The sequence below is a fragment of the Pholcus phalangioides genome, unplaced genomic scaffold (assembly GCF_987345545.1).
Source record: "Pholcus phalangioides strain wild (caught in Gottingen) unplaced genomic scaffold, Ppha-v1.0 ptg000018l_1, whole genome shotgun sequence".
NCBI classification, from domain to species: domain Eukaryota; kingdom Metazoa; phylum Arthropoda; class Arachnida; order Araneae; family Pholcidae; genus Pholcus; species Pholcus phalangioides.
Window position 1 is genome coordinate 19,857,435 of NW_028301611.1, and position 25,421 is coordinate 19,882,855.

The 25,421-nt window shown below is 38.7% G+C and overlaps 1 protein-coding gene across 1 annotated transcript in view; it reads left to right on the forward strand.

Moving 5' to 3' along the window:
* Nucleotides 1-16,459: 16,459 nt before the first annotated feature.
* The window catches only part of LOC149072049 (adenylate cyclase type 10-like), a 132,215-nt gene continuing 123,253 nt past the window's right edge, over nucleotides 16,460-25,421 (forward strand). The window contains exons 1-3 of the mRNA XM_089247635.1: nucleotides 16,460-16,483; nucleotides 16,652-16,750; nucleotides 23,736-23,774. Of these exons, the coding sequence (XP_089103761.1) occupies nucleotides 16,678-16,750; nucleotides 23,736-23,774 (112 nt within the window). The 5' untranslated portion in view covers nucleotides 16,460-16,483; nucleotides 16,652-16,677. The remainder of the gene's footprint in view (nucleotides 16,484-16,651; nucleotides 16,751-23,735; nucleotides 23,775-25,421) is intronic.

Below are 25,421 nucleotides of genomic sequence, written 5' to 3' on the forward strand. Positions count from 1 at the left end.
ACTTCATACATAGAAAAATAGATGGCCGCACTACACATAACAAACATTACACAAAAACAAACTTCAATGATGGTTCACTACACACACATTCCACCATGTACCAATTCGTTAGAAGTTCTACAGAGAATTATGGACGAGGTAATAGCTAATTTAGTATTAGTAGCACTGCACATAACAAGTATTATATAGAAACAAACTTCACGTTGATAGAAATTGTTTTTTCGGGTTCGAAGACCGTCGTCCGTTTGAGTTAGTTCTCAACGTTTCCCCAACACTAGTGGTTGGCATCATCAGGAGAATAGATAAACTGGATCAAACTCAAGTTCTTCGGAGTCTCAGGTTGTATTTATGCACATAAGTGGCTTGAACTACACTATTGTTTTGCGATTGGTCAGTAGATTCTATGGCTGGCAGAAGTGGTCAACATTAGCTATTACCTGTGTTTTGCTGAACTGTACACTGTGGTTGTCGTAAAGCGCATGCTCTGCCACCGCCGACTTTTCTGTTTGGCCCATTCTGCAGCATCGTTCGTGCTCTTTTATTCTCGTGGCCACAGATCTTTTTGTGGTTCCAATATATACCTGACCACAGGTGCACGGTATTCGGTAGATCCCCGGTGTTGATAGAGGGTCACGGTGGTCTTTTGCTGATCGCAGCATTTCACATATTTTTCTGGTTGGTTTGAAAATGGTCTTTATATGATGTTTTTTCATGACCTTGCTGATTCTTGCCGTCACTCCGGGGATAAAAGGCAGCACAGCTTTTCCAATTGATTGTGACTCCTCATTTTCCGTTGGTGATTCCTTGATGGAGCGTAAGGCTTTTTTGATGTCGTCTTTTGTGTACCCATTAGAGCGGAAAACTGATTTTAAGCGCTCAATCTCTTTACCTAGATCTTTTCCTTCACATAGTCTTCTTGACCTCTCGATCAAGGTTTTCAGTACGCCTCGTTTTTGGTGAGGATGATGATTGGAGAGCTTATGAACATATTTGTTGGTGTGAGTAGGCTTGCGATAAACGCTGTGGCCTAAACGTTGACCTTGACGGCTGACCAGAACGTCCAAGAACGGGAGCTGTCCTTCTTTCTCTATTTCCATAGTGAACTTGATGTTCTCATGAATTCCGTTGAGATGGTCCAAGAACTTACTACAACCTTATGGCCTTACTACAACCTATTTCACCTGGAACAACATCATCTATGAGCCGACGGATGGAGTAGCTATGGGAAGCCCCTTGAGCCCGGTAGTTGCCAACTTCTTTATGGAAAAATTCGAGGAGCAGGCAGCGCCTCTCAAACCAACAATTTGGCTCCGCTACGTTGACGATACATTCGTTGTTTGGGGGCATGGTGAAGAAAATCTTCACCGATTCTTGGACCATCTCAACGGAATTCATGAGAACATCAAGTTCACTATGGAAATAAAGAAGGATCTCTATGTCAATCTTTTTTATCTCTCAGTGAATTAGTCTCTCACTCTCTAGGACACTCTTTCGCACACTCTATCTGAGCCACGCTAGTAATAGGTTTTTGTGCGTTTCTACAACATTTCCATAAACATTAGTGTTAATCTCCCAAAAACAATGTGCTTGTCTAAAACCTCTCAAAAATAATGTGCGCGTCTAAAATACATACATTGGTTGTTCATTGGTCTCTAGCTCTATAGACAGAGGTTGATTTATGGTTTTGCTGCCCTTCTTCCATTATAATCCGATTTTCTTAACCACTCATTCATAAAATTTGCCGCCCCTCTAAACTTCCCGCCCTACAGCCCGCATAGCACCTCGTCATCAGAATTATAAACTGTGTGGTTGGGAGGAATGCAATGAATGACGAATAGAGTTCGAGTGAGAATGTCTAAGGAAGGTCTATAGATGGATCCATGATGAGCGACGTCCAGATGAGCCTACCGTCTGTTATCACCGACGATCTTATGCGGTGTAATCTGGAAAGTCGTGAAATGGGTCCTTGCGTACGTGTTATTTTGCTCACGCGTGGAACTGTTCAACCCATTTGACTCATTCAAATTCAGACAGGCGCGGAACAAAAGGGAGGCGATGGGAACATTCGCTCCTCTCAAGAGCCAAATAACATGGAACTTTGCTCTAAAATACGGGACAATCCCACGAACTTACACAATAAATCACTGCTCCCAACATATCGTCTTGGATCTACGACGGTTCGACGATCTAAATAAGAATCACTGCCGATGGCAAATTTCACGCGGCGTTTCGGGCCCGTGGAACTCATATCCAGCTTTGACGCGCAAGTAAAAGCCGATCTCCCCATTAAAAAAAAAAAAAAAAAAAAATTCACATGGGGCAACAGACTTACAACAAGATATTCAATCAATCATTATACTTTATTCACAATCCGAAACGTATATGTCGGCACTAAAAACATTCACACACAGCACTAGATACCCAGTCATACTTATTTACATGCACACAACTCACTCAGTAGTAAGCTGAGCACTTATCCGACCCGTCCCTAGAGACATACGGCAATATCTGTTGACCCGACGTCGAGAGAGCGATCCTGCTCATGATTGAGGAAAATAAGTTTTGTGTCGCTAAGGTGCCTTAGTCAAAGATTATGCTACCATAGATATCATCATCATTACGCCTTTACCCACTACCTAAAACCAAAACTACCCCCATCTACCAATTCTTCCTCAGGACCTACCCGATCCTGAAGAAGAAAAACAATAAACATAAGTAAACAAGGGCAAACCATGCCCAAAAATAAAAGAAAAAAAATTACAAAACTCAAGAAAGCATAAAAGTGTTAACACGCTCCAATCGGGGCGGTATCACTCAGTAGTAAATTGCTCATGGCGAAATACCGGAGTTTCGCTCACTTTGAAAGAAAAAAAAGTGGTGGGGGTGGGGCAAAATTAGGTTTGTGCCTCGCCCCCACCCTCACAAAATTCTAGGCCCTGCAATGCCGTAGAACTCCTTAATACACGAATATATGAAGTCGTCTTACCCTGCCGTACCCCTAATACAAGTTTGGTCACACTTGAGAACCTGTATAAATAATAGGTACATATAAAGGCAGTTCATATCCTTCATCTTTGAAGAGATCTCGGCCTGTTATAAAGGCACCTCTTATCATGGTCTTCTATCATGGTCATCTCAAAAGTTACAAACAGATAGCCCTCGTAGATCGAGACGAAAGTGACCAGCCATTTGGTGTACAGCTTCGGTACAGCTTAGCTATTGTACAGCCGAATCTTCAAGATGTTCAAAAGCTGCTTTGGTTCAATAGAACATGAAGGTAATTTCTCTCTAATCAATGGCTCTATTACAGTGTAGTTTTAACCAGTGGCGTCTTTGAACCAACGGGGTTTCCCAAAAATCAATAAAGATCTTTATTTGCACGCATTAATAAAAATTTGAATACAGTGAAACCTTGCTACAACTATACTCGATATAACAATAAATCCCTCTACAACGATATTCTTTCAAGTCTTGTTTGGAAATGACTATAGCCTAATGTTTAGATGTGCCTCCCTATGTAAAAATAATCCCTCTACAACGAGATATTTTTTGGTCCGCAGAGTATCGTTCTATCGATATTTCATTATATGTACTGATGGGTTCACGGAACCCCCCCCCCCTCTCCAAATACTTGGGACCACAATCCACAGGAGTCGACGCTGTGCGATCGTATGCGCATAGTGCTGGGCTCCCATAGTGAGGATCCGGGTTCGAATCCAGTTGACGCACAGCGGTAGTCGGCTGAAATTGATTTTCTACGCTTTTCCTACCTCGAGGTGTGAATGCGAGCCAGTGTTATTTAAAAAAAGTCTTTCCGCAGAGAGCAGGCAGACATACAACACGATAGTATATAGCATAACATGAAAGTTCAAGCACTTACCATCAAAATATGGGTGACTGATGGCAGCACCAGCAAAAACACGAAACAAGCACAATATCTGACAACATAAATACGTTAGAGCCAACACCATCTATAGCAGAAGGCCTCCGTATGTAGCTCGTGATAGCACTTAAGAAGGTCATCTCACATAAAAGGACGACGCATGCGCCATCTTTACCCTTTTTTTGTATTATATCCAATGGCGATAGGTGAGATGACCTTTTTCAGTGACGTCACGAGCTTCGCGCAGCAGCCTTCTGCTATAGATGCTGTGTTAGGGCCCACACATACACTCAGAACAAACATTCCGGAATGTATCAATTGGTTTAGAAATTCCGCAGAGGAATATTTACGAGGTGCATTCACGGTTAAGGAAAAGAAGGCTTAAGCTACTGCTGAGGAAATATCTCGCACGGAGCGAGAACTCGACACCTGCCATGAGCCCATGACCCCCCGCTCTGTCCCCAAAGGGGCAAATAAGTTGGTTATCCAGAGAGCTTGGGCCATAGTGAAAGAGTGATGCGAAGCCCAAAGCACTAAATACCGACAGATCACCAGAGGGCAAGAATTACCCAACTTGGAGACGCGAATGGGAGTCGATCTCCCCGCTGTAGCGGTCGAGTGGTCATAGTGATGGACTCGCGTCGCGAAGTCCCGGGTTCGAACCCCACGGTCGCCTTAGTGGTGGTCAGCTGAAGTTGGTTTCCTGTGGTTTCCAACTTCAAGGCGCGAATGCAAGCCGATCTCCCCCTTTAAAATGTCTCGCTACAGAAAGCAACAGACCTACAAACAGTACAAATGTAATTCAATCATAACACATCACTCGCTTCACTTCTGAAATATAGATGGCGGCACTGAAAAATCAAACACAACACTACATAAACAAAAGCGCTGCGTTTGGGACATCGTGATAAACCAACACCACGCTCGAGGTGTCTCTCTAGTGTGTTTGATAAATCTCCCATCCCTAAGACCAGTACCGTCTTAACGCATGGGCCCCACCTGGGCCTCGTGGAACGAGGTCTGCGTGCATTTTTGTCATTTCATTACATACCGTGCACCGCACAGGCTCTATCGACCACTGTCAATTTTAGCCATTTCCCCGGATGAGGAGCTGGGCGGCGCCGGGTGAGGCTTCAGAAAAATCACTCTGCCCGATAGGTCCTGCAACGCCCTTAAGACGGCCCTGCGTAAGACCCAGGTTGAAACTCCACTGGCCAGCGCAATTATAGTCACCATAGTTAGTTCTCTGAGATGCTTTCCAGCTTCGAGGTGCGAATGCCCGTGCTGGTCCAAAAAATTGAAAAAAAAAAGTATTCTCCCCGAGAGTCCGGCAGACCGGCAGACCTTCAACACAAATACTAGCATGAACATGGAAACTCACGCATTTTCCATTTTCCCTTCTTTTTTCCTGAAAGGCAGATGGCAGCACCAGAGCATTTCGTCTTTTTTTTTTTTTCAAAGACGCAAGATGAATCCCTGCCATCAAGACGCTCGAAAAAGTTGCTTAGATTTTTCAATTTCCTGTGTTGGTTACCTTCGGCTGTAGGCAGCTCAGAACGAGTGATTCTCTGTAGGTCTAATACATATGCTGTAGTCGATATCTTTTTTTCCAGGACGTTCAAAACCAGAGCAGTCGCAGATCAGCGTTACAACGGAAATGTCGACTATAGGGAGGCCGAGTGCTTTAGATGACTCATCGAATAATTTATCGTTCCTCGAGAATATCAATTGCTCCGAGTGGTTCTTTCAGTGGTTCAACCGGGAAGACACGGGCCAGGAAGATCGTCGCAGTGAGTATAAATGTCCATATCGTAATCGCACATTACACAGTTATACAGGTGACAATACCTGCAATTCCGTTTTCTATCTATGGCCACCAAGGCCTGGTTCTGACCAGTGTCGTCTTAACTCATGGGTCTACCCGGGCACGGCCCGGGGGCCCATGGTGCTCTTAAGACGGTCCTGATTCTGACATAGGGGAGGGTACTTGGCAAAGCAGGAATAGAGGACTCTCCCAGCTACTGAGGGTACAAATTTTTGTTTGTCAGTGAAAATATTTGTTAAAACTGTAGAGATCGAGTCGTCATAGTGACGGACTCGCACCACAAGGACCCCCGGTTCGAACCCACAGTGGTGGTCGATTAAAGTTGGTTTTCTGCGGTTCTCAACTTCGAAGAGCAAATACGAGTTGATCTCCCCGTTAAAAAGTTTCGCCAGAGAGACCAACAGGCCTACAATGATACAATTATTCAATCATTATACTTCACTCGTAATACGATAAATAGATGACAGATGGCACGATAACGAACATTACACAGAGACAAACTTCGAGTCCAGTTCACAACACAGACATGCACGTTCCAACATGAACCAATTTCTTAGAAGTTCTGCAGAGGAATATGCACGAGGTGCATGTGTGGTTCAGTAATAGTAGTGAATACATATTGTTCAAATTTCGGGATCCTTTTCATGTACCCACCTAGCCTCTTATCGGCTGATATTTTTAGTGTGATTCCACTAAGCATTGATCCAGAGGAGGATTGCGATGAATAAATCACCCCTCCCAGGAGCTGAATAATACGGGGAAAATTTTCCAGTCCCGTAAAAGTCGGACGATCCGATGAACCTACACATGAAGTCATCCCTCTCGAAACAACGCCCTGAATCTTCTTGACTAGGCTCAACAACTTGAATTTCTTATAAAATTTATTGTTATGTTGCACGGCCATTTCAGTGGTGCTAAGGGAAGGGATCCAGGCATAGTGATGTTCTGGAGCACGTAAATAACTCACTGGACGAGCCAGCTGGTCAATTATTTCACCATAGACTCCATAACCTGGGAGCTCAGGACACGCCCTTGAATCGTGTATATACTGGACGTCTGACAACTCTAGCCCCCCCCCCCCGATGTTTTTTTCTCATCAGCGTCGCAATTTGCATCTTTCACTCTCGAAAATCGCAGAACCAGATCAGAATATCGTGAGGTCCCTTATGCCTTTATAGCCTTGCCCGAGTAGGCCCATGCTTTGAGACATGCCTTTGGAGTTTGCAGGGACTGTTCCTGGTTCGGGCCCTGGGCGAAGACGGCTTCTAGCCAGTGCCGCCCTTATCAGATGCGGGGCCCGGTACGAAAATAATTTCGTGGTCCCTTAGCCTCGATTTCATATAATTTGCGAATGATGGGGGAAATCGGTATTTATAGATTCATGGACTATCACAAAATATTCAGGAATGCTGAAAAACATCCACTCAAAAAAAAAAAATATAGACAAAAAATTAATAAAAATTTTGAATCGATAAAAATTCAGAACAAAAGACAATTTTAAACTGATGAAAGAAATTGTTTCAAAACTGATGAAAATTAGGACCTAATGATCTGCAAACTAATGTGAAATTTAAATTGATGAATTAAAAATGAGAAATAATTCTAGCATCCATCAATGAAAATTCAGGATTATTCAAAGAAAATTAAAATTTAACAACCCCGAATTCATGAAAATTCAAAATTAATGAAAGAAAAAAATCTCAGAATTGATCAATTTAAAAATTAATGAAGAATAAATCTTAGAATTAATCAAATTTCAGAATTAATGAAGAATTAATCAAATTTCAGAATTAATGAAGAATTAATCAAATTTCAGAATTAATGAAGAATTAATCAAATTTCAGAATTAATGAAGAATTAATCAAATTTCAGAATTAATGAAGAATTAATCAAATTTCAGAATTAATGAAGAATTAATCAAATTTCAGAATTAATGAAGAATTAATCAAATTTCAGAATTAATGAAGAATTAATCAAATTTCAGAATTAATGAAGAATAAATCTCAGAATTACTAAAAAATCCGAGGAATGATGAAAATTAAGAATTAATGAAAAAAAAATCTCAGAATTGACCAAAAAAAATCCCAGAATTGATTTAAAAAAATCCCAGAATTGATGAAACAATACTCTCAGAATTAATCAAATTTCAAAATTAAACCAATTTCAGAATTAATAAAAGAAAAATCCCAGGATTGATCGAAATTCAGAAATATTGAGAGATAAACCTCAGAATCGATGAAAATGCACAATAATGAGAGAGAGAAATTCCAGAAACGATGAAAATTCTACGAGAAGAAATCAGTTGAAGTTCCAAAACCTTATTTTCTTCAAAAAATATATTTTTTGATACACATTTATATTTTTTACTTCTACTACCGTGAGTGCGAGGCCCAGTGCAACCGCACCTGTCGCACATCCATAAGAGCGGCTCTGCTTTTAGGGGCTATATATATATACAGGGTGATCCCATAATTACCCTTGCCGCATTTTACTGGCGAACCGTTTATCCTAGAGGTATACTCCCAATTATAAAAAGTATTCAAATAAAGTGCAAAACGCAGATAAAACGCCATTCATGTAGCTAGGGGTTGTATAGTTGTTAAAATAAAAATAACTTTTTTTTACGGACACTGACCAAAAAAACCGAATTATAAAGTTGTTGTCCTGTGTCTCCTGAGACGAAAAAAAAATCCACATTTCTTAGTGAAATATTCGTCTAGATATTACGTCGAGCAAGAGGAAAGGAGCCTCACAAAAATGAGAAGTGATTGAAATTTTCGAGAATTTCCAAGGTAGGGCCTAAAAAACATCACTTGGCCCGGGGGCCCCCTTGATGCTCTTAAGACAGCCCTGCCGTGTGGGCCACTTAAGTGCTATGTAATTGTGCTGCGGGTCACTCAAGGGGTCTTGAACTGTGCCGCTGATCACTGCACTGATGTGAGAATGTGCCTTGGGCCAATTAAGCCGTGTGGAAATGTGACGTAGGCCTGTTGAGGGGTGTGGAACTTTGCTGGTCGTCACATGTCACTCAAGTGCGCTGAGAATGTGCCGCGGGTCACTTTAGTGATCTCTAAATATGTGCCGCCTAGTTCACTTTTCTAATCGCCCGAATGGCGTGGTAGTAAGATTCTCCTATACCTTCGTGAAAGTTTCCGTTTTCGAACCGGGGGAAGAATATAGATGACAAAATACTTTCTTCTAACGAGCTTGATGTGACTACCGAGAGATGGCGCTTTCATTCCCAACCCAACTCGTTAATGGCAGTAAATTGCAGTCTAGCGATATGGCCGGAGTTGGTGTTTGATGGAGTAATAGATCGTTTTTCAAGTGTTTTCAGAAATGTGTCGCAGGTGATGAAGTGATCTACGAGTTTGATGCCGGTCACTACAAGGTCTGAGAAAATGTGGCGTTAGTGATTAAGTGGTCTGGAAATGAGTCGAGGGTGACTCATGTGAGCTGCGAATTTGAAGCGGGTCATTTAAAAGATCTAGAAAAATGTGCTTCTAGTGAGTTGAGTAAGGATATCCACTGTTTACCCAAACAATTATAACTTGTGTGAACAATGATTTACAGTGGGTCTCGCTTATCACGTTCCCCCATATAATGTTTCCCGCTTAGTATGACTAATTTTTTCGTAGTCTGTCCCAACTTTTCTAATACCCATCAAGATTTCCCGTTAAAGCATTTTCCTCGCTTACAACGTCTTTTCATAACAGTATGCTTGAAAAACATTATAAGCAGGATCCACTGTAGTTAATTTTTACAAAATTAGGTTGAGGTCGCGGGCCACATTAGATGACTTCAAGGAGAATATTTGGCCACGGGCCATGGGTTGAGCGTGCGTGGCATAAACTAACGTACAAAGTAACGTTTCTTTCTTCCATTTATGCTGTTCTTTCTCAACTTTTCTCCGATTTTTGGATTCAAATATCTCAGCAAATATTGCATTTAGAAACGTGGAATTTTTTTGTTCGTCTCAGGTGAGACCGGGCAACTTTCTAATTTCTAATTGGGTTTTTGAGGACAAGGTGTCCGTATAAAAAGTTAACTTCCATATTTTCATAACTGTACACCCCTCTGCAACGAAACTGACGCATCTGCGTAATTTGGGTATTTTTCCTCATTGGAAGTACGTCTAGGATTAACACGCTGTTCATCAGTAAGATGTGGCAAGAGGAAATATGGAATCACCCTGTGAAGAAGTGGTTCTTAAACTGTGGCTCCCTGGTACGCCTCCAAATTTTGTCAGATGCTCCGTGGACAAAGGTTTTTCGAAAATATTCTTTGTTAAACAGTTCTGGGGCGCTGACGAAGCTCGTGGATAAGCATTGAATAGGGGAAACGGGGAGCTGAGGATGGAAAAACGTTTTTGAGAACCTCTGCTGTATAGCATTCTTTGAGGCAGGGTTGGAGGGGGGCTATGGGGAACCCCAAGACGATCAAAATTAATAGTATTCGTTAATATTTTTGCAAAAAGCAATTACAATATACATCGAAAGAGGTAAGAAGCCGATTTTGGCATCCGAATGAGCCCTGAAAATTTGGGGGGGGGGGGGGCCCTAAGCACGTGCTTCGTTTTCCCATGCGAGAAACCGGCCCTGGGAGTTCGTGTGAGTACTATACTTTGAATGAGAATGTACATATTGAAATTCAAGAGTTACGCGTGTTTGTGAATCCTTTTTTTTTCAATGAAAAAAACACTCCCTATATATCTTTTCTTCTTCTTCGAAAGGAAAGAGGTCGTCGATTCAAAAGTTTTACAAATCTGCATTCACTTCGAGACTGATGCGCGGGCTCATCGAGAGCGGACAACTCCTTTCCTTACCCCTGGTCAAAGATATGAAGGTGATTATGGTGATATATGGGATGCCAGGTAAGTGTGGGGCCATGTGTATATTAGGGAACAATATTCTAAATCTGGCCAATTATCATTTATTAACCATCCCTCAGCGGCAATGACGAGATATCTTGCCTAACTTGACGCTTTTTATTTCGAAACAATGAGATATCTCCGCTCCTTAAAACTCTCTTATTACGACAATGACGAGCCCAGAGAAATGGGTAATGTCTTTTTCACAGTCAATGAGATACAAAGGAAATTGCAGTAGAACTCTAATTATCCGAATCAATTGGGATACCCTATTCGGATAACTGGATAACTCACGATAAAGGTCGTTATTTCTTAGTAAAAAAACGAATTTTGCTTTAACTTGTAATGTAATTTAATGCCTATGAAAAAAAATCTTGTTTGTATTTTGTACTTTCGGTACTTTATTGAAATGTATCATCGCACTTGCGTGAACATTCAGTTCCAATTTTAACATATCAGGTTAATGAAAACATTACATATGATTAAAGAAAACCACAAGGGAGACACCAAGGTCCCATACTGGTTGTTATAGTGTAGTTAATTCAAAAACATTACAATTGTCATACAATATAAAATAAAATTACTGTGTTTAGTAATTTTGGAGAGAAAAAAAATCATGAAGTAAAAACCAAAATAGGAAAGGGAATAGAGCTTTAAGGGGAGAAAAAATGTCATACACACATATGATGCATAAAATATGTATGAAATATAATATAATGATAGGCAGGGGCAGGGGGTGCTTTATTACTTATAAAGAAAATATATAAATCAACATGAGATATGACTTGAAATGACACAGCAGAGTTGACTGCAAGGGAATTTTAAATCAGAATTTAACCAGTGGGTGCGGGAAGTCAATCAGTAGCAAAGAAGGGAGTGTGAATTTGAGGATGAAATAATTTTCAATATTGAATATTTGTAATAAGTTTTTTGAAAATTTAAAATGCGGATGACTGTATGAGATCATTTGGAAGGCTATTATAAAATTTAGGAACGAGAAAGCTAAAATGTGGGGGTTTTTTTTAATAGTTTTAATTATGTCTGTTGGATGTTCATACCGAATTTAAAAGTGAAGGGAATGTTTCTTCTTGATTATAAGTATGGATCTGAAGGAATAAAAAATCCCTTAAGAGTAGGATATATAGGTTTAAAAATTTCATTTGAGGGAGTGATGTAATTGCCTGCCAAAATTCTAATAGGTTTTTTTGTAAGGAAATAATGGGAGCAAAAAATAGTGGTTACATAATCACTTCCCCAGAGTGGCATATCATTAAGTAAGTGTGATTGGAACATTTAATGATAATAGGTTAACAAAAAAGATTGGTTTACATATGGTCTCAGTCAGGTTCGTTTATATGTTATAAGTCGGAGGCAATAGGTGGAATATTTTATAAGGAAAAGTTGATAAATTTACTTTTGGAGATACTGATTAGAAGATCGTTAGCAATGAACCAATTACGAATTGTTATTAGGTCAGTATTTATATTGTTGATAACTGTTGGAAAGTCTTTTTCTGAATATAATATAATCCTGTCAGTACCCTGTTAGCCGCGTTGACAGGACTTCGGCCCTGGGTCCCGGAACAATTGGCATCATTTTTTTTTTTCATGATATAGATTCACCGTGAAAAGGCTGGCTTGGTCTAGGGGCCTCTGCTCTAGTTCGTGGAGGTCATCTATTGTAGCATGTTGTCAAGGTGCTTAAACACCTTGTTAACAAAATTTTTAAAATGCGGATTTTGCTGTTTTCTTTTGTATCTCAAAACCATTCGGAAAACTGGAGTACGAATAATTAGACTCCTACCGTATTTTCACATTAGAACTCTTGCTGCCATGTACGAAAAAAATTGCGCAGCGTATATCCGTAGTATGTCAGCCAATTGCTGTTAGTTTCAACACTATTCATTTTCAGCTCATGAAAAACACATGTAATAGCTAGAATTCTGCAGCAAACATAACCGGCACAGTCCCCGCCGCTAAATGTGATCACACTGGGGCTCGAGATTTCTGATAATAATGATTGAATGATAATTATATCAGAAAAATGTTTCGTTTGCAAGTGCGGTGAACATTCATCCCGTTTGGTCGAATGGGATGTATGATAAATAGGTATTGATAAAACGGCACAAAGCTGGTTTCCTTTCCCTAATTGCAAAATGTTCAATCGTTCCATTTTTTAAAAAATTCTGTTCTGAAACAGACATTCCCCCCCCCCCAAGTTCCCACCCCCACATTTTTTTTATTCAGCATTTATGAGGCGTTAGAACTTACTTTATTGTCTAACGTATATCACGAATTACGAAGTATTTTTTGAACGTAGATCAAATACAAATACAAGTACAACGGCACAACAGACAAAATGCCCAACGAGGTGGCTGATAAAAAGATGCCTATAAAAATATGGTTGTCATATATTTTAAAAATACAGCAACCCAATTAAAAATGCAATTAACACAAATTATAAACAATATATACACATGATAAAATATTATACAACGCCCATAAAGAATACTTATGGTTGTCTTATTCTAAGAATGGATAGCTTCTCGATTTACCCCAACATGTTTATCGTACTTCTTTTTAAACGTGTCAGTTGTGTTACAATTTATTACCTCCGGGGGATCCGGAGGTAGTAAATCCTTTGATCTTTTGATCAGATCCCTCAGATCCTTTGAGAAAGTCTCTCAGAAAAAGAAATTTGAATCTAGTCAAGTGAAGGAAGTTGATTGAAGAATTGAAGGAAACGGCTTTTTTTCGCCATAAACATTTATTTGCCTTCAGGAAGGCATTGCAAAATGGAATCAAAATTCGGATCGCACCACAGTTACTACGGACTGATTATGACACCAAGTATGGAAATGTTTGTCAACATAGGAAGGGGAAGGAACACCTTCTAGCCTCCTACATAGTCTTACAGACTGATAACGATAACTCAACGGGGCAAAAAATAAGTTTGGTTAAACCTTAGCTTCAAAATGCGCGAAAAAAATTTCGACAAAAAAAATTCAAAACATAAAACGAAGAGTCCTGATAACAATAAACACTTCCCCCCCCCCTTGTTATGGTATTGGTTCGTTCCGTTCTTTGCAAAAATGATAACAAGACCCAAATGATAACAATATCCGTGATTCTAATGAGCAGCGTCGACTGTATTATGATTCATAAAATTTACAACGTTATTATACAGTAAGGCCTCGGTGTAACGTCATCACTTTTAACGTCGTTCAGCATATAACATCACTTTTTATTGGTCCCTGCCAGCATAATTAATGAATTTCGATTACTCGTTATTATAAGTCACTCCGCTTACGAAGTTTTCATTCGGTCACCAGGGGTGACCAGGGCCGTCATTTCAACTTTTTCCAAGGGGGGGGGGCAAATATTTTCCGGGGGGAGGCAAAGCACATGTCTCAATGTATGTGTATATATTTGTATATATATATATATATACCATTTCTAGTGCATTTTCAAAAGCGTTTGGTGACGTTGTATCGTGGTCTGGACCATATGAAATATAGTTCATTTTCACACGGAAAACCAGTAGAAAGCCAATGCCCAATTTCAATTGAAGACAGGGGCGTCGGAAGTGGGTTTCCGTCTTTAGTTTTACATACACAGTAAATTTTGATTTATGTATCAATGAGGCTCACTAGAGTTACAAAGACATAAATTTGTGTATATAAAAGGAATTTTTTAAATATTTTAAATTTGTATATACTTTTTTACTGTGTTTTATATTCATGTACTGTATCATAATAAAGCACCTGACACCACCCAGCCCCCTCATCCGGGGCAATGACTAAAATTGACAATGGCGCAGGAGTTCCAGTGCAAACACCTTTCTCCTCATATGCATAATAATAGAGAAAATTAGAACCCCTGCTCTCATCTGCAAAAATGAAATGAAATTTACACCGTAACGGACCAGCTGTCACAAAATATCCAATTGTCTGTGGGCTTTTTAACTTCAAAAAGTATATAATCGAACTACGATTTAACGTCACCATTTAGTTCGCAAAACTCTGGTGCTATAACGAGTTTGGCGTTATATCGAATCACGGTTTAACACGTGTAAGTCTAAGAAATGGAAGATTTGTTTTCTGGCGCTTAGCGGGTTTGGTGTGACATCGATGGGGGTGCTGTTACGAGGTTTGACCGAAATTGATGAAATTTTGCGACACACATAAGTATAGCTGGTAACATGTCACACAAAAGTTTTTGTTTCATTTCATTGAAATTACATTCTCATACCGCACATTGATTTAAAACCAACAAGCAGTTTTACTGAATGAATTATAACAAACGGTTTTATTTCAAAATATGATAGGTGGCAGCAGGAGTTCAAGACTAGCTGTTTCTCGCATGCATTGAAATAGAGTATATGAAACATAATAAGTCAGAGGGTTAGGAAATTTTTCTCCAATTTTTCATTCTGGCCACACCGGTTCGCAAAATATTTCTATCATTCATGCCTGTCTGCGAAATTTTTTTCACTCCTATTTTACCTTCAGCCATTGGACATACTGCAAAAAAGGTAAAGATTTCGTATAAGTCGGCCTCTATATCCAATGGCTACAGGTGAAATGGACTACTTGTGACTGACTAAATGTGACGTCAAAGTTCGCGCGGCGGCTTTCTGCTGTGAGACTTTTTGGATCACGTGATATTTTCTCCTTCTTTGAGGGACATATAAATCGTAGACAAGGTAACCAATATAGTGACACTAATCCAAATTAAAGAAACGTGAAATGAATTTTTTTTTCGTCTTTTTGATAGGCGCTAGATATTTTGAAAATTTTCTTGAAGTTCAAGTTACTGACCTGCCTGTTTTTGCTTCAAAAAATGCTTGATTTTAGCTGCGGAATTTTTTCAACGTAATTTATGAGCTCATAATTAATTTTAAAACATCTGAAACTACGGAGTGGGCAAAAAGTCCGTAGAAACTTTAAAAATTCATAAAAACCGGAAAAATAACGGACATAAAAAACGGTTTGCAGGGTCAGCATCGCTAGGTCACGGGGGGACGGAAAGAAACTCGAAAACAGCCAATAGGTGGCACTGGTACGAAATGTGCGGTCCCGGGTATATCGATTCGGTCCATCCAATCTGTCGGAACTGAAAGATGCGATTCGCCGAGAGGTGTCATGTATACATCCGGACCTGCTGCACTCTGCCGTTGCTGGATTTGTGACTCGCCTGTAATGTGTTATCCCCTGTGGTGGTGGTGATCATGTGGAGCACATACTGCTGCAATAAACGATTTGGAGGCATTCTGTTCGTTATTAACGTATCTTTTCTTTGACTTGTGTACGTCAGTGCCGTCTATTGGCTGTTTTTTCCTGTCTTAAAGAAATTCCCGTGACCTAGCGAACCCTGCAAACCGTTTTTTATTTCGGTTATTTTTCCGGTTTTTATGAATTTTTAAAGTTTCTACGGACTTTTTGCCCACCCTGCATATGGATTGATGCAGTTAGATATAATAAGACAATACGAAGACATTAACTTTCATTTTCGTGATTGAAAAGATATAAATAAAAAGTGAAAATCAATGTTACTGCATGAATAGCCAACTCAAAAGTAGGGGTCGGTTAATTATTTTATATTTATGTTTCCAGGCTTCGCATCTCTAAGTGAACTCAATATTTCGAAAAAATCAAGAACTCGATTACAATTTTAAAATTATTGATGCGGCGGAAAACTCCACTAAATTTTCTCATTTCTACGGTAAAAATTGCAATTTTAACATTGATTTCTATATGGGGATCATCCTTGTGCTTGTTCCTCAAAGTGATGCTTTTTACGTCATAATAATCATTATGTTGAGAATAAAAGTTTGAAGTGAAGTGAAGAACCCTGCAGCTTTGGTCAAAGCCGTCCTGAAATTGTCCATGATGTAAACAAAGGCGGTAATAACTTTATTTTAGTCAATTTATACAATGTTTTTAACAAAGATAATGGTATAAAGTGCTTGAAGTACTTGAGTGAATAAATGTATGAAGTTTTCAATGATGTAAAATAAATGTACTGGGCATGTATGAATTATACTCGCTTAATTCCCTTTGGTTATTATCAAGGTATAACACAAGTCACGGAAGAATACATGGACAGTAGTGGCTTTGCTGAGACCAATCACACCGTTGAATTGAATACTGTACTGTTGCCAATATTAAGCCGTGAGTATTTATATTCTTCAATTGTATACTGTTTCGTTGAAATTTTGATCTGAACCGAAAACCAAACTAAATATTGAGTGGGAGTTTGCGGGGAAGGAAGCTCAAAAATATTTGGTTACTCTTCTTTCAGAACAGCTATAGTGTAATCTCTGTTCACGATGTGTCAGTGATTTTTCAATGATTACAAAAACACTCGTAAACAAAAAGAGGTCGCCAAGAGTAAAACAGGCATAATTTTGGACGTCTCTCTTGCCAAAGAAATAAATCACCAAAAAAAAGAGATGATACTATAGCTGTTAAAACAAAAACAAAAAATTACGGTAAAGAACGAACAACGAAAATAATAAAACAAATTTCCTTAAAGGATTTCCTTAAGGATTAAAGTTATAACATCCTTAGACCAAATACGGGATTGAAAAAAATAAAAAAAAATAGAACTCTCACCTATGCATCGGTGCAATAGAAACAACAAAAAAAGACTGAAACAGAGTTTAGTTACCCTTATTGGGGCACCAAGACCTCGGGTTGCAACCCTGTGCATAATATGGGGAAATAATAAAACTGTGTTTTACGTCTCATCTGTTTTTCCCTTTTCCATCCTCCTTCCTACATGGCACAGTAATAACCCACATTATATATCCGTATAATCCAAAGTGCATTCACATGTGCTTTATAACCACAGAATTTAATATACGCTATACTGGTACTACCCAATCGAAATAAAAATCAAATTCACTGGATAATAAATTTTTTAGGATATTCAGAATCATTGCAAAGCCTCAGCCCAACAGAAACAGTTTAACATCATAAGAAAAAGAAGAACGAAATTGGTGCTGGAACAGGATTGAGAGCAGAATATGCAACAGCAGCACCATGCAACGAAAAAGAAATAACACAGAGTTCGACAATACAACAATGCAGAGAACATTTCATCCAATCACTAGCATACCTGCATGAGAAAATGTAAAGGAACAGCTTTGGTATAAGGGACAGGTTGGCGATTTTCGGCGACTTTTTTTTCCCGGCGCCAAATATGTCAGACGGCCCGAGAAAAAGCCGCCAGACACTTCGTGCGCCAGAAAAAAAAAAAGTCGCCAGCATAGAAAACAGTAAAAACAAATGGCATAAACAAAAATAAGCTGTGGAGTATATAAAAAATAAAACTGCATAAAAAAAAATGAAATCAGGGTTTAAATAAAACCCGGACCGTTGTGAATAAATAACGGTCCTGCTGTATAAATAAAAATATTCTATGTACTCTCGGACATAACCCGCACGTAACCCGGACTCTCTTTCCGAGAATCCGGGTTCTTATAAATAATCAACGGTATAAAATAAATAAATAAAATAAAAAGGATGCAGGGGCATCCTGCATGTAGAAAAGAATAAATATTGGAAAATATTAAAGGTTCAACCTGAGGGAAAAGATGTCCAAAATAATTCCAATTAATCCGACACACACACTACATCATATATACGGAAGGAAGAGAAAATATGAAGAACTATCCCAACGGTTTTTCAAAACGCCGCGGCTATAAGGTGACGTCATTTGGAAGAAAAAAAGAGAGAGGATAGAATGAGAAAAAGAGAAAACCAATTTGAAAATGGCAGTAAAACCCGTTTGAAAGACGCGCTAGGACGCTAAGAACACGGAAAAACAACAGTCAGCGCCACCGACTGGCAGAATTCTATGAACATTCTGGAACAACGACAACCCAGCAGAACAACAACAAACCAGAGCGCGCCAACGATGGCAACTTATCGCCGGAAAAAAGTCGCCAATTTGGCGTGTCCCTTATACCAAAGCTGTTCCAATGTAAATAAGGTATAACAGAGAGAACTTAGTAAAATTGCTACATCTACAACCATTGATGTGATTTTGTTTTTATTTTGTCATAACAGCTCATGACCCCTCACCCTGAGAGAAAATTTGTTTGTCTCCACCGGGAATCGAATCTGGGTCCTGTTGCAGTCAAATACATCAGAGACGCAATTCCTCTTGCCAAATAAACACACGCACAGAAGCGACAGAATGAGGTACATTGCAATGTATATTCATTAATTAAGAAGAAGTTGGAAAAGTAAAGGCAGTAAGAAGAGGTGGTAAAAACAGCCTCAGCTCCCAGGTTCTGGTGCCTATGAACACACATAGTAGCATGACAGGCTAAGTGAGGATGTTGCTTCAGCCTTGTTTTAACTTCAAGTACACGCAGAAAATGACAGTAGAGAAAGATGGTGCAATGATACGATGCTCATCTTCTACTATGAAGTTTTAACATCAAGGTCTATGGGTTAGAATCTGGGGGAAAACATCAGAAACAAGTTCTTTACCTACCAAGCCTGGGATGGCTACCGATAGATGGCACCTTCATTTCCCACCCAACTCCACTGGTTGGAAATTGCTGTATGGCAATATATAACCGAAGTTGGTGCGTGTTAAAGTAGCTTACAGAATATCAAAGACAGATTTTCTAGTTAGTAGTGATGAAATCTCCATCAGATCATCTCCGCTTGGTGCATCACATTGCTATGCATGTTTACTGAGTAAGAAGAGTTGTTTTTCCGGTTATTGGATGACATGCTTGCCTGGACTGCGATAGGACCCTGGTCTGATTTCCATTTGGGACGAACAATCTTTCTTTCCGAAGTTTATCTCTTAACTAATATCCAGAAAATCTCTCTTTGATATGTTGTAGTCTGGAAAAATGACATATTTCTTTCAATAATGGTAATCCAAATTTTGCATCAGGTCATCAAAATTGGTGCTAGCTACATTTTCTTCCACCAAAGAATAAATTTGAGAATATATTTTATATGCTCGTGTATAAGCCAAGATTTTTGTTGAAAAATTTGTTCCTTAATTTAGGAGGGGTCGCTTATCCACATCCATTTTTTAGGAGAAAATATTGACCCCCCCCCCCCAAAAAAAATCATAGGTTGCATGACTAGCTTGAAGATCTGTGACGTCATTGGAGTACTTTAGATTGCATCACTAATCAATGTCTCACAGAAATAAATGTTAAAGCCAAAGCAAAAAAAAAAAAAAACTGTGTTGGCTTTGATACCCGTGGATTAACACTGATTTTACTGCCTTTAGGTGTGAGCATCGACAAGCCTTTTATAGATTTTTTAAGGAATTTGATAATTATGAATTTACCAAATGAATGAATTCCGAAGATGAAGAAATAACGAAAGTGGTGCCTTAAAAAAACTCGCCATTGACCTTGTGTGCCAGTGGGTTCACGAGGCGTAGAATTCTGTTTCCATTGAAATCAACATCAAATCCTTTAAAAAAGTGTTGTATCAGTAATGGGATGGATGAAACTGAAGACACAACAGCCTCTTTGAAAGTGACAGTGACAATGACAGCACAGTGGAAGAAGAAAACAAAAATGATTTGGCTTTGTCACTGTATGATGACTTGGCTTTCGATGTAGAGCTTGGAGAATCAGAAGAAGAAATGAATGAGAAAGTGTGAACTATTTTTTTATCGTAACTTTTATTGCGTGAAAATATGATTTCCCGCCCCCTTCTAAATTGTGCTGATATTTGAAGGCCGGCTTATACATGAGTATATATGGTATATTCCATGATCAGGAGGATGAAGAGCAATTTGCGACAAGACATCCCTCCTCATTCCCTTTCCATAGATGGAAAAGGCAGCACCTTCAAAATTTTACTGCAACAAAATGCTTGTTCAACTTATTGCCAAATGCCAAGGCAGGGATCAGCAACTAAATTTACTCAGCAATAAAAAATGCCAGCATTTCCCCAATCTGCTTTATGCAGAGACAGGGTTGTTTGGTTTAAACCACGTTGGTTTAAACCATGGTTTAAACCTTGGTTTTAACCAACTGGTTTTTTTAAAAAAACCACTTTGGTTTTTTTCAAAAAATCAGATAAAAGTGGCCTAAACATCATTTTTTTTCCCTGAAAAATATCATATTTGTTCATTATTAGCCAAAATGTTTCATTTTTACCTCATTTTATATCCTTGGGGTACATTCTGACAGTATATCTTTAAATGACATAAGATTTTATGAGTGGTTTGTTTCAAAAAGTCTCATAAAAGTGGCCAGAATATATATATATTTTTCATATGAAGTATCTTAGTCATTTAAAGTTATATATAAAAGCCAAAATTTCTCATTCTTACAACATTTTCTAACCTTTGGCTACATTCCGATGCTCTATCTTTAGCAACGGGGAAAAGGGGGCGCGTTTGGTTTAATAAAGCTGAATTGCAAGCACATTCACATTATGACCATGGCATACTCCGATTCTACTGTTGAACAAGAATTTTTGTGCTTTCAGCCTCATAGCCGGAACACGCGGTGGACAACATACACTCATTGCCATAAAAATTTGCTCACCAAGAAATAATTGTGGGATCGAAACGAAAGTTGGCCTGAAGGTACATGTCGGGCAGATATGCAAATGATTAGAAATGCAGCGTGATTGTGTAATGCCACTAGAGGGCATTGAACTTCATTCTCCTTGGAGTATAAAACAGGTAAGCAGAGCTTGCTGGAGTGTATTTAATCGTTTGCAAAGGAAATGCTGAGGTAGAGATGCCGTTACACCGCCGTCGAAGACCATATGAGCAGTTGTCAGAGTTTGATAGGGGAAGAATCATCGGGATGATGGAAGCTGGGTGGTCAGCTCGGCGAGTAGCTCGTCAACTAGGCCGTTCTGATTTTACTGTGAGGAGGTGTTGGGACCAGTGGACAGAAGAGACGTCATTTACACGGCGACCAGGTTCAGGACGCCCTCGACAGACCAGTCGTCGAGAATACCGTCACATCATCCGAAACACATGCGTAAAGCCAACTGCCTCATTGGCCGCTATCCAGACACAGGCAACAGCTTCACTACGGGCCCCTTTGTCTTCCCGAACCATCACAAGGCGCCTGGCTGAAGGACATCTGGTATCGTGACGCCCATTGTGTGTGCTGCCAATGACACCCACCCACCAACGCCTCCGTTTGGAGTGGTGTCGAGCACGATGGGATTGGACTGCAACGGAATGGAACCAGGTCGTCTTCAGCGACGAATCGAGATTCAACTTGAGCAGTGACGACAATCGCGTTCGTGTGTGGAGGCCCCGTGGTGAACGCTTCAATCCTGCCTTTGCTTTACAGCGACACACCGCTCCCACAGCTGGTGTCATGGTATGGGGTGCCATTGCTTACGATACACGGTCACCCCTAATATTGATCCATGGCACAATGACAGCCCAGCGGTCATGTCACCCACCCAGGACGACTGGTCTTTTAATGTTGTCCATAACATCCTTCAGTCACATGTGTTGCCACTCATGGCAGGGCTCCCAGGAGCCATTTTTCAACAAGACAATGCTAGGCCACACACAGCAAGGATGTCACAAGACTGCCTCCGCCACATTACCACCCTTCCCTGGCCTGTTCTATCCCTAGATTTGTCACCAATCGAGCACATCTGGGATCATTTGGGACGGCAAGTTGGACACCCTACGAGGTTGGTCGAACTAGAGGCGCATTTACAGCAACTGTGGAACGAGATGTCTCAGGACATCATGAGGAACTTGTATGCCTCAATGCCCGCTCGTATCGCATCGTGCATTTGCGCTAGAGGGGGTCCAACAGAGTACTAAAACTTCTGTTCATCTGTACTTTTTTCTGCAATAAATGATCCTTTTTCTTGGATTTTCTAATCACTTACTTATATCAACGTAGTACTTACGTGTGTAAAATTTCGTTTCATTTCAACGACTTCTTCTGGGTGCGCAAATTTTTATGGCAATGAGTGTATTTAACATTTTTTGAGTAAGTTGTAGTTATTTGTTCAATTACTTCATTTTTTGTGATGTTTCCGTGAATTATGGACTCGTGCAATGCTATAATTAAGTTATAATTTTGCCATGACTGGCTATCGTTTCCATTCTGCGAGCAAATTTCCCACATGTTGGATGATGTCATTAATTTTACATTTTTAAGTATTTTTTCCCCTTTATCAAATAAAATTGAATTTTTTCAGGAATATTCATGTCAATTTTCAAGTCATTCTGACAATCGCTCTTTTTTTACAGTGTTTTGAAATCAGAACCTTAGTTATAATCATCCTGTATATCGTAAATCATTGTTAATTAATCTGCATTATTTATGCTTCATTAAATGCATTATATTCACTAAATTTTTATTACTTTTTGCAAAATAGCTTCGTAATTAAGTATACTGAAAGTAACTGGAGAAAAACCTTTATATATTATATGATTAATAATAGCATTAAAAGAATTTTCAAACACACAGTAATCCATTGAGTTAAGCAAAAAATAATTAAATGGCAAAAGTTGGTTTTTGTTAAAATTTAATAAATATTTATTGATTATTTAGCATGGGAATAGTGTTAATTACATTAATAAACATTTTATTTTTGTTAATTATTGGAAGTTTGAATGATTTTTCAGAAATTTCATTGTTTTTAATGTTAATACTATTTAAAATAAAAAACCGGTTTAAACCAAAAAAACCTGGTTTAAACCAAAAAAACCCGGTTTTTTGGTTTTTTTCAAAAAAACCGGTTTTTTTACCAACCCTGTGCAGAGATGTCGCTCTAATCCAGGCCTTGAACCAACACAAATCGAAATAGAAATTAGGTGCCAACTGCATTTTCTAGAAACCAAACACTTTTTGTTTCAAGAAAAAGGGCCAAAATATTTTTTTGAGGTTTTTCTGGAATTTGGTGACTTTTTCCTATGTTGGTTATACAAATTCCGAAAATTTTACATTGCCTCCAGACCCTAACTAAATCATCATGAAGGGAAAGTTTAAGGTGCCAATGCCGAATTTTTTAGTCGCCACTTTGACCTGTGGCTTGAGATTTGTGAAGCCCTGCTCCACTCTACACAGTGATGGGTCTATTGTGATGCAATCTTTTAATATCGTGTCTCATTTCTTGCAGGAAGCAGAAGAATCTTATATATTTTTTTAATCTTTTCTTCTTTCAGATCTGCTGTTCAGTGGTGGTGATTTAGTATCATTTGTCAGTGAGTTACTTTGTTTTTAATTAATTATACATTATCCCTGAATAAATGCCTTCACATAACAATTACCATCAATTGTGTTCAATCTGTAGGGGAAGGGGAATCTGAGTGCATTGCTTGATCTGAGAACTCCATGATGCTGAAAGATAGTTCTGTTTTTGTGTGCCAGGTGAAACACATTTTGCAGGCTGGAATTAATGCACTCCTGCTGTGAGAGAAGGTGTTAGTAAAACTTGGGTCGAATTTTTTTTCTGATCAAAAATTTACCAATATATAAACTAACTTACTTCCGTAATATGAGAACAAATTTTTAAAAGAAAAATTGGTTTATACACGAGTATATGGGTCATTCCCAAAAAAAGTGTACAAAATGTTTCCGAGACTTTGTAATTTTTTTTTACAAAATTTCAGAGCACTCTGGTAGTAATTTTAATTTTTTCTAAATTCTCTGTCATATGGCATTTCTTAATTTTTTTTCACAGATGGTATCCATTTTTTTAAAAAAGTCATTGTTTGTCACAAAATGACAAAAGCTGACTTCCCAGCTTCCAAAAAGTGCTAAACAAAGAGATTCAAATCTCTCTGGAATTTTTATTCAAAAACCTTTGAATCACATTTTATATATGTGCTATAGATGAATAAAACTGACAATATAAAATTTTGAAAAAAAAATTGTTTTTCTTATGAAAAACTATTTTTGTTATTCGTGTCCCGAAATTTTTCTCATTTTAAAATGCCCACTCTGTTATGGTCATTTGGGAAATATATTTTTATTCCAGATTAAATCTGGTAACACTTTTCAGCTCATTGAAAGGTTTACTTTCAATGCTTAATCAACAATTTTAGATTTGACTTTTTCAAAATGACTTAATATTCACGTTATGTACCAGATTTTTCACTGTGCAATGTCCTCTCTGTTACATCATCATACATAATTTAAAAAATAATTCTCATCTATATCAACATCAAGTGATAGTACATGGAGATATGCTTCAAAGTATAATAAAAGTTTTCATTTAAATTTGTAATGAAAAAATAATAATTTAGGCTATATATAATTTTTAAACTCTGCTGCGTGGTCCAAAAACTTGAGCAACGCAACAGAATGAAAACTATGATTTAAAGTAAATTTTTCTTAGTTAAAAGGTTTTGAAGGTTTAAATTGAATTTAATAAGTTATCTATTCAATTTAAACCTTTTACCACATTCTCCATCGTGTTATTTTTCTCAGTAAAATACAAAAGTAAAGTAATACAGATCATTAAAATCCCTGCAAGGCACCGATCGAGGGAGATGTGTCATAACAGGCATTTCAGTATGAGTGAATGTCGTTATATGACTATTCAAGATATACAGAAGACTGGATGTTGTGAAGATATTTATTATTTGAGATGTTAAATTTTTAAGGAAGGAAAAAACTCATCTCTGCCTCTACCGGGAGTCGAACCCGGGTCCCTCGATTGCCGGACGAGTGCTCTGACCACTAAGCTACAGAGGAGATAGAGATTTTCCTTCGCTAGAGCGTATATATGCCGAACGGAACCGTGCAATGGACGGTGAAACCGATCAGCTAATAGCTCATGGACGACGAGCCACCAGAGGGCTATATATATGACATGAATGTCGCTCTCCACTTGTCAATACAAGATA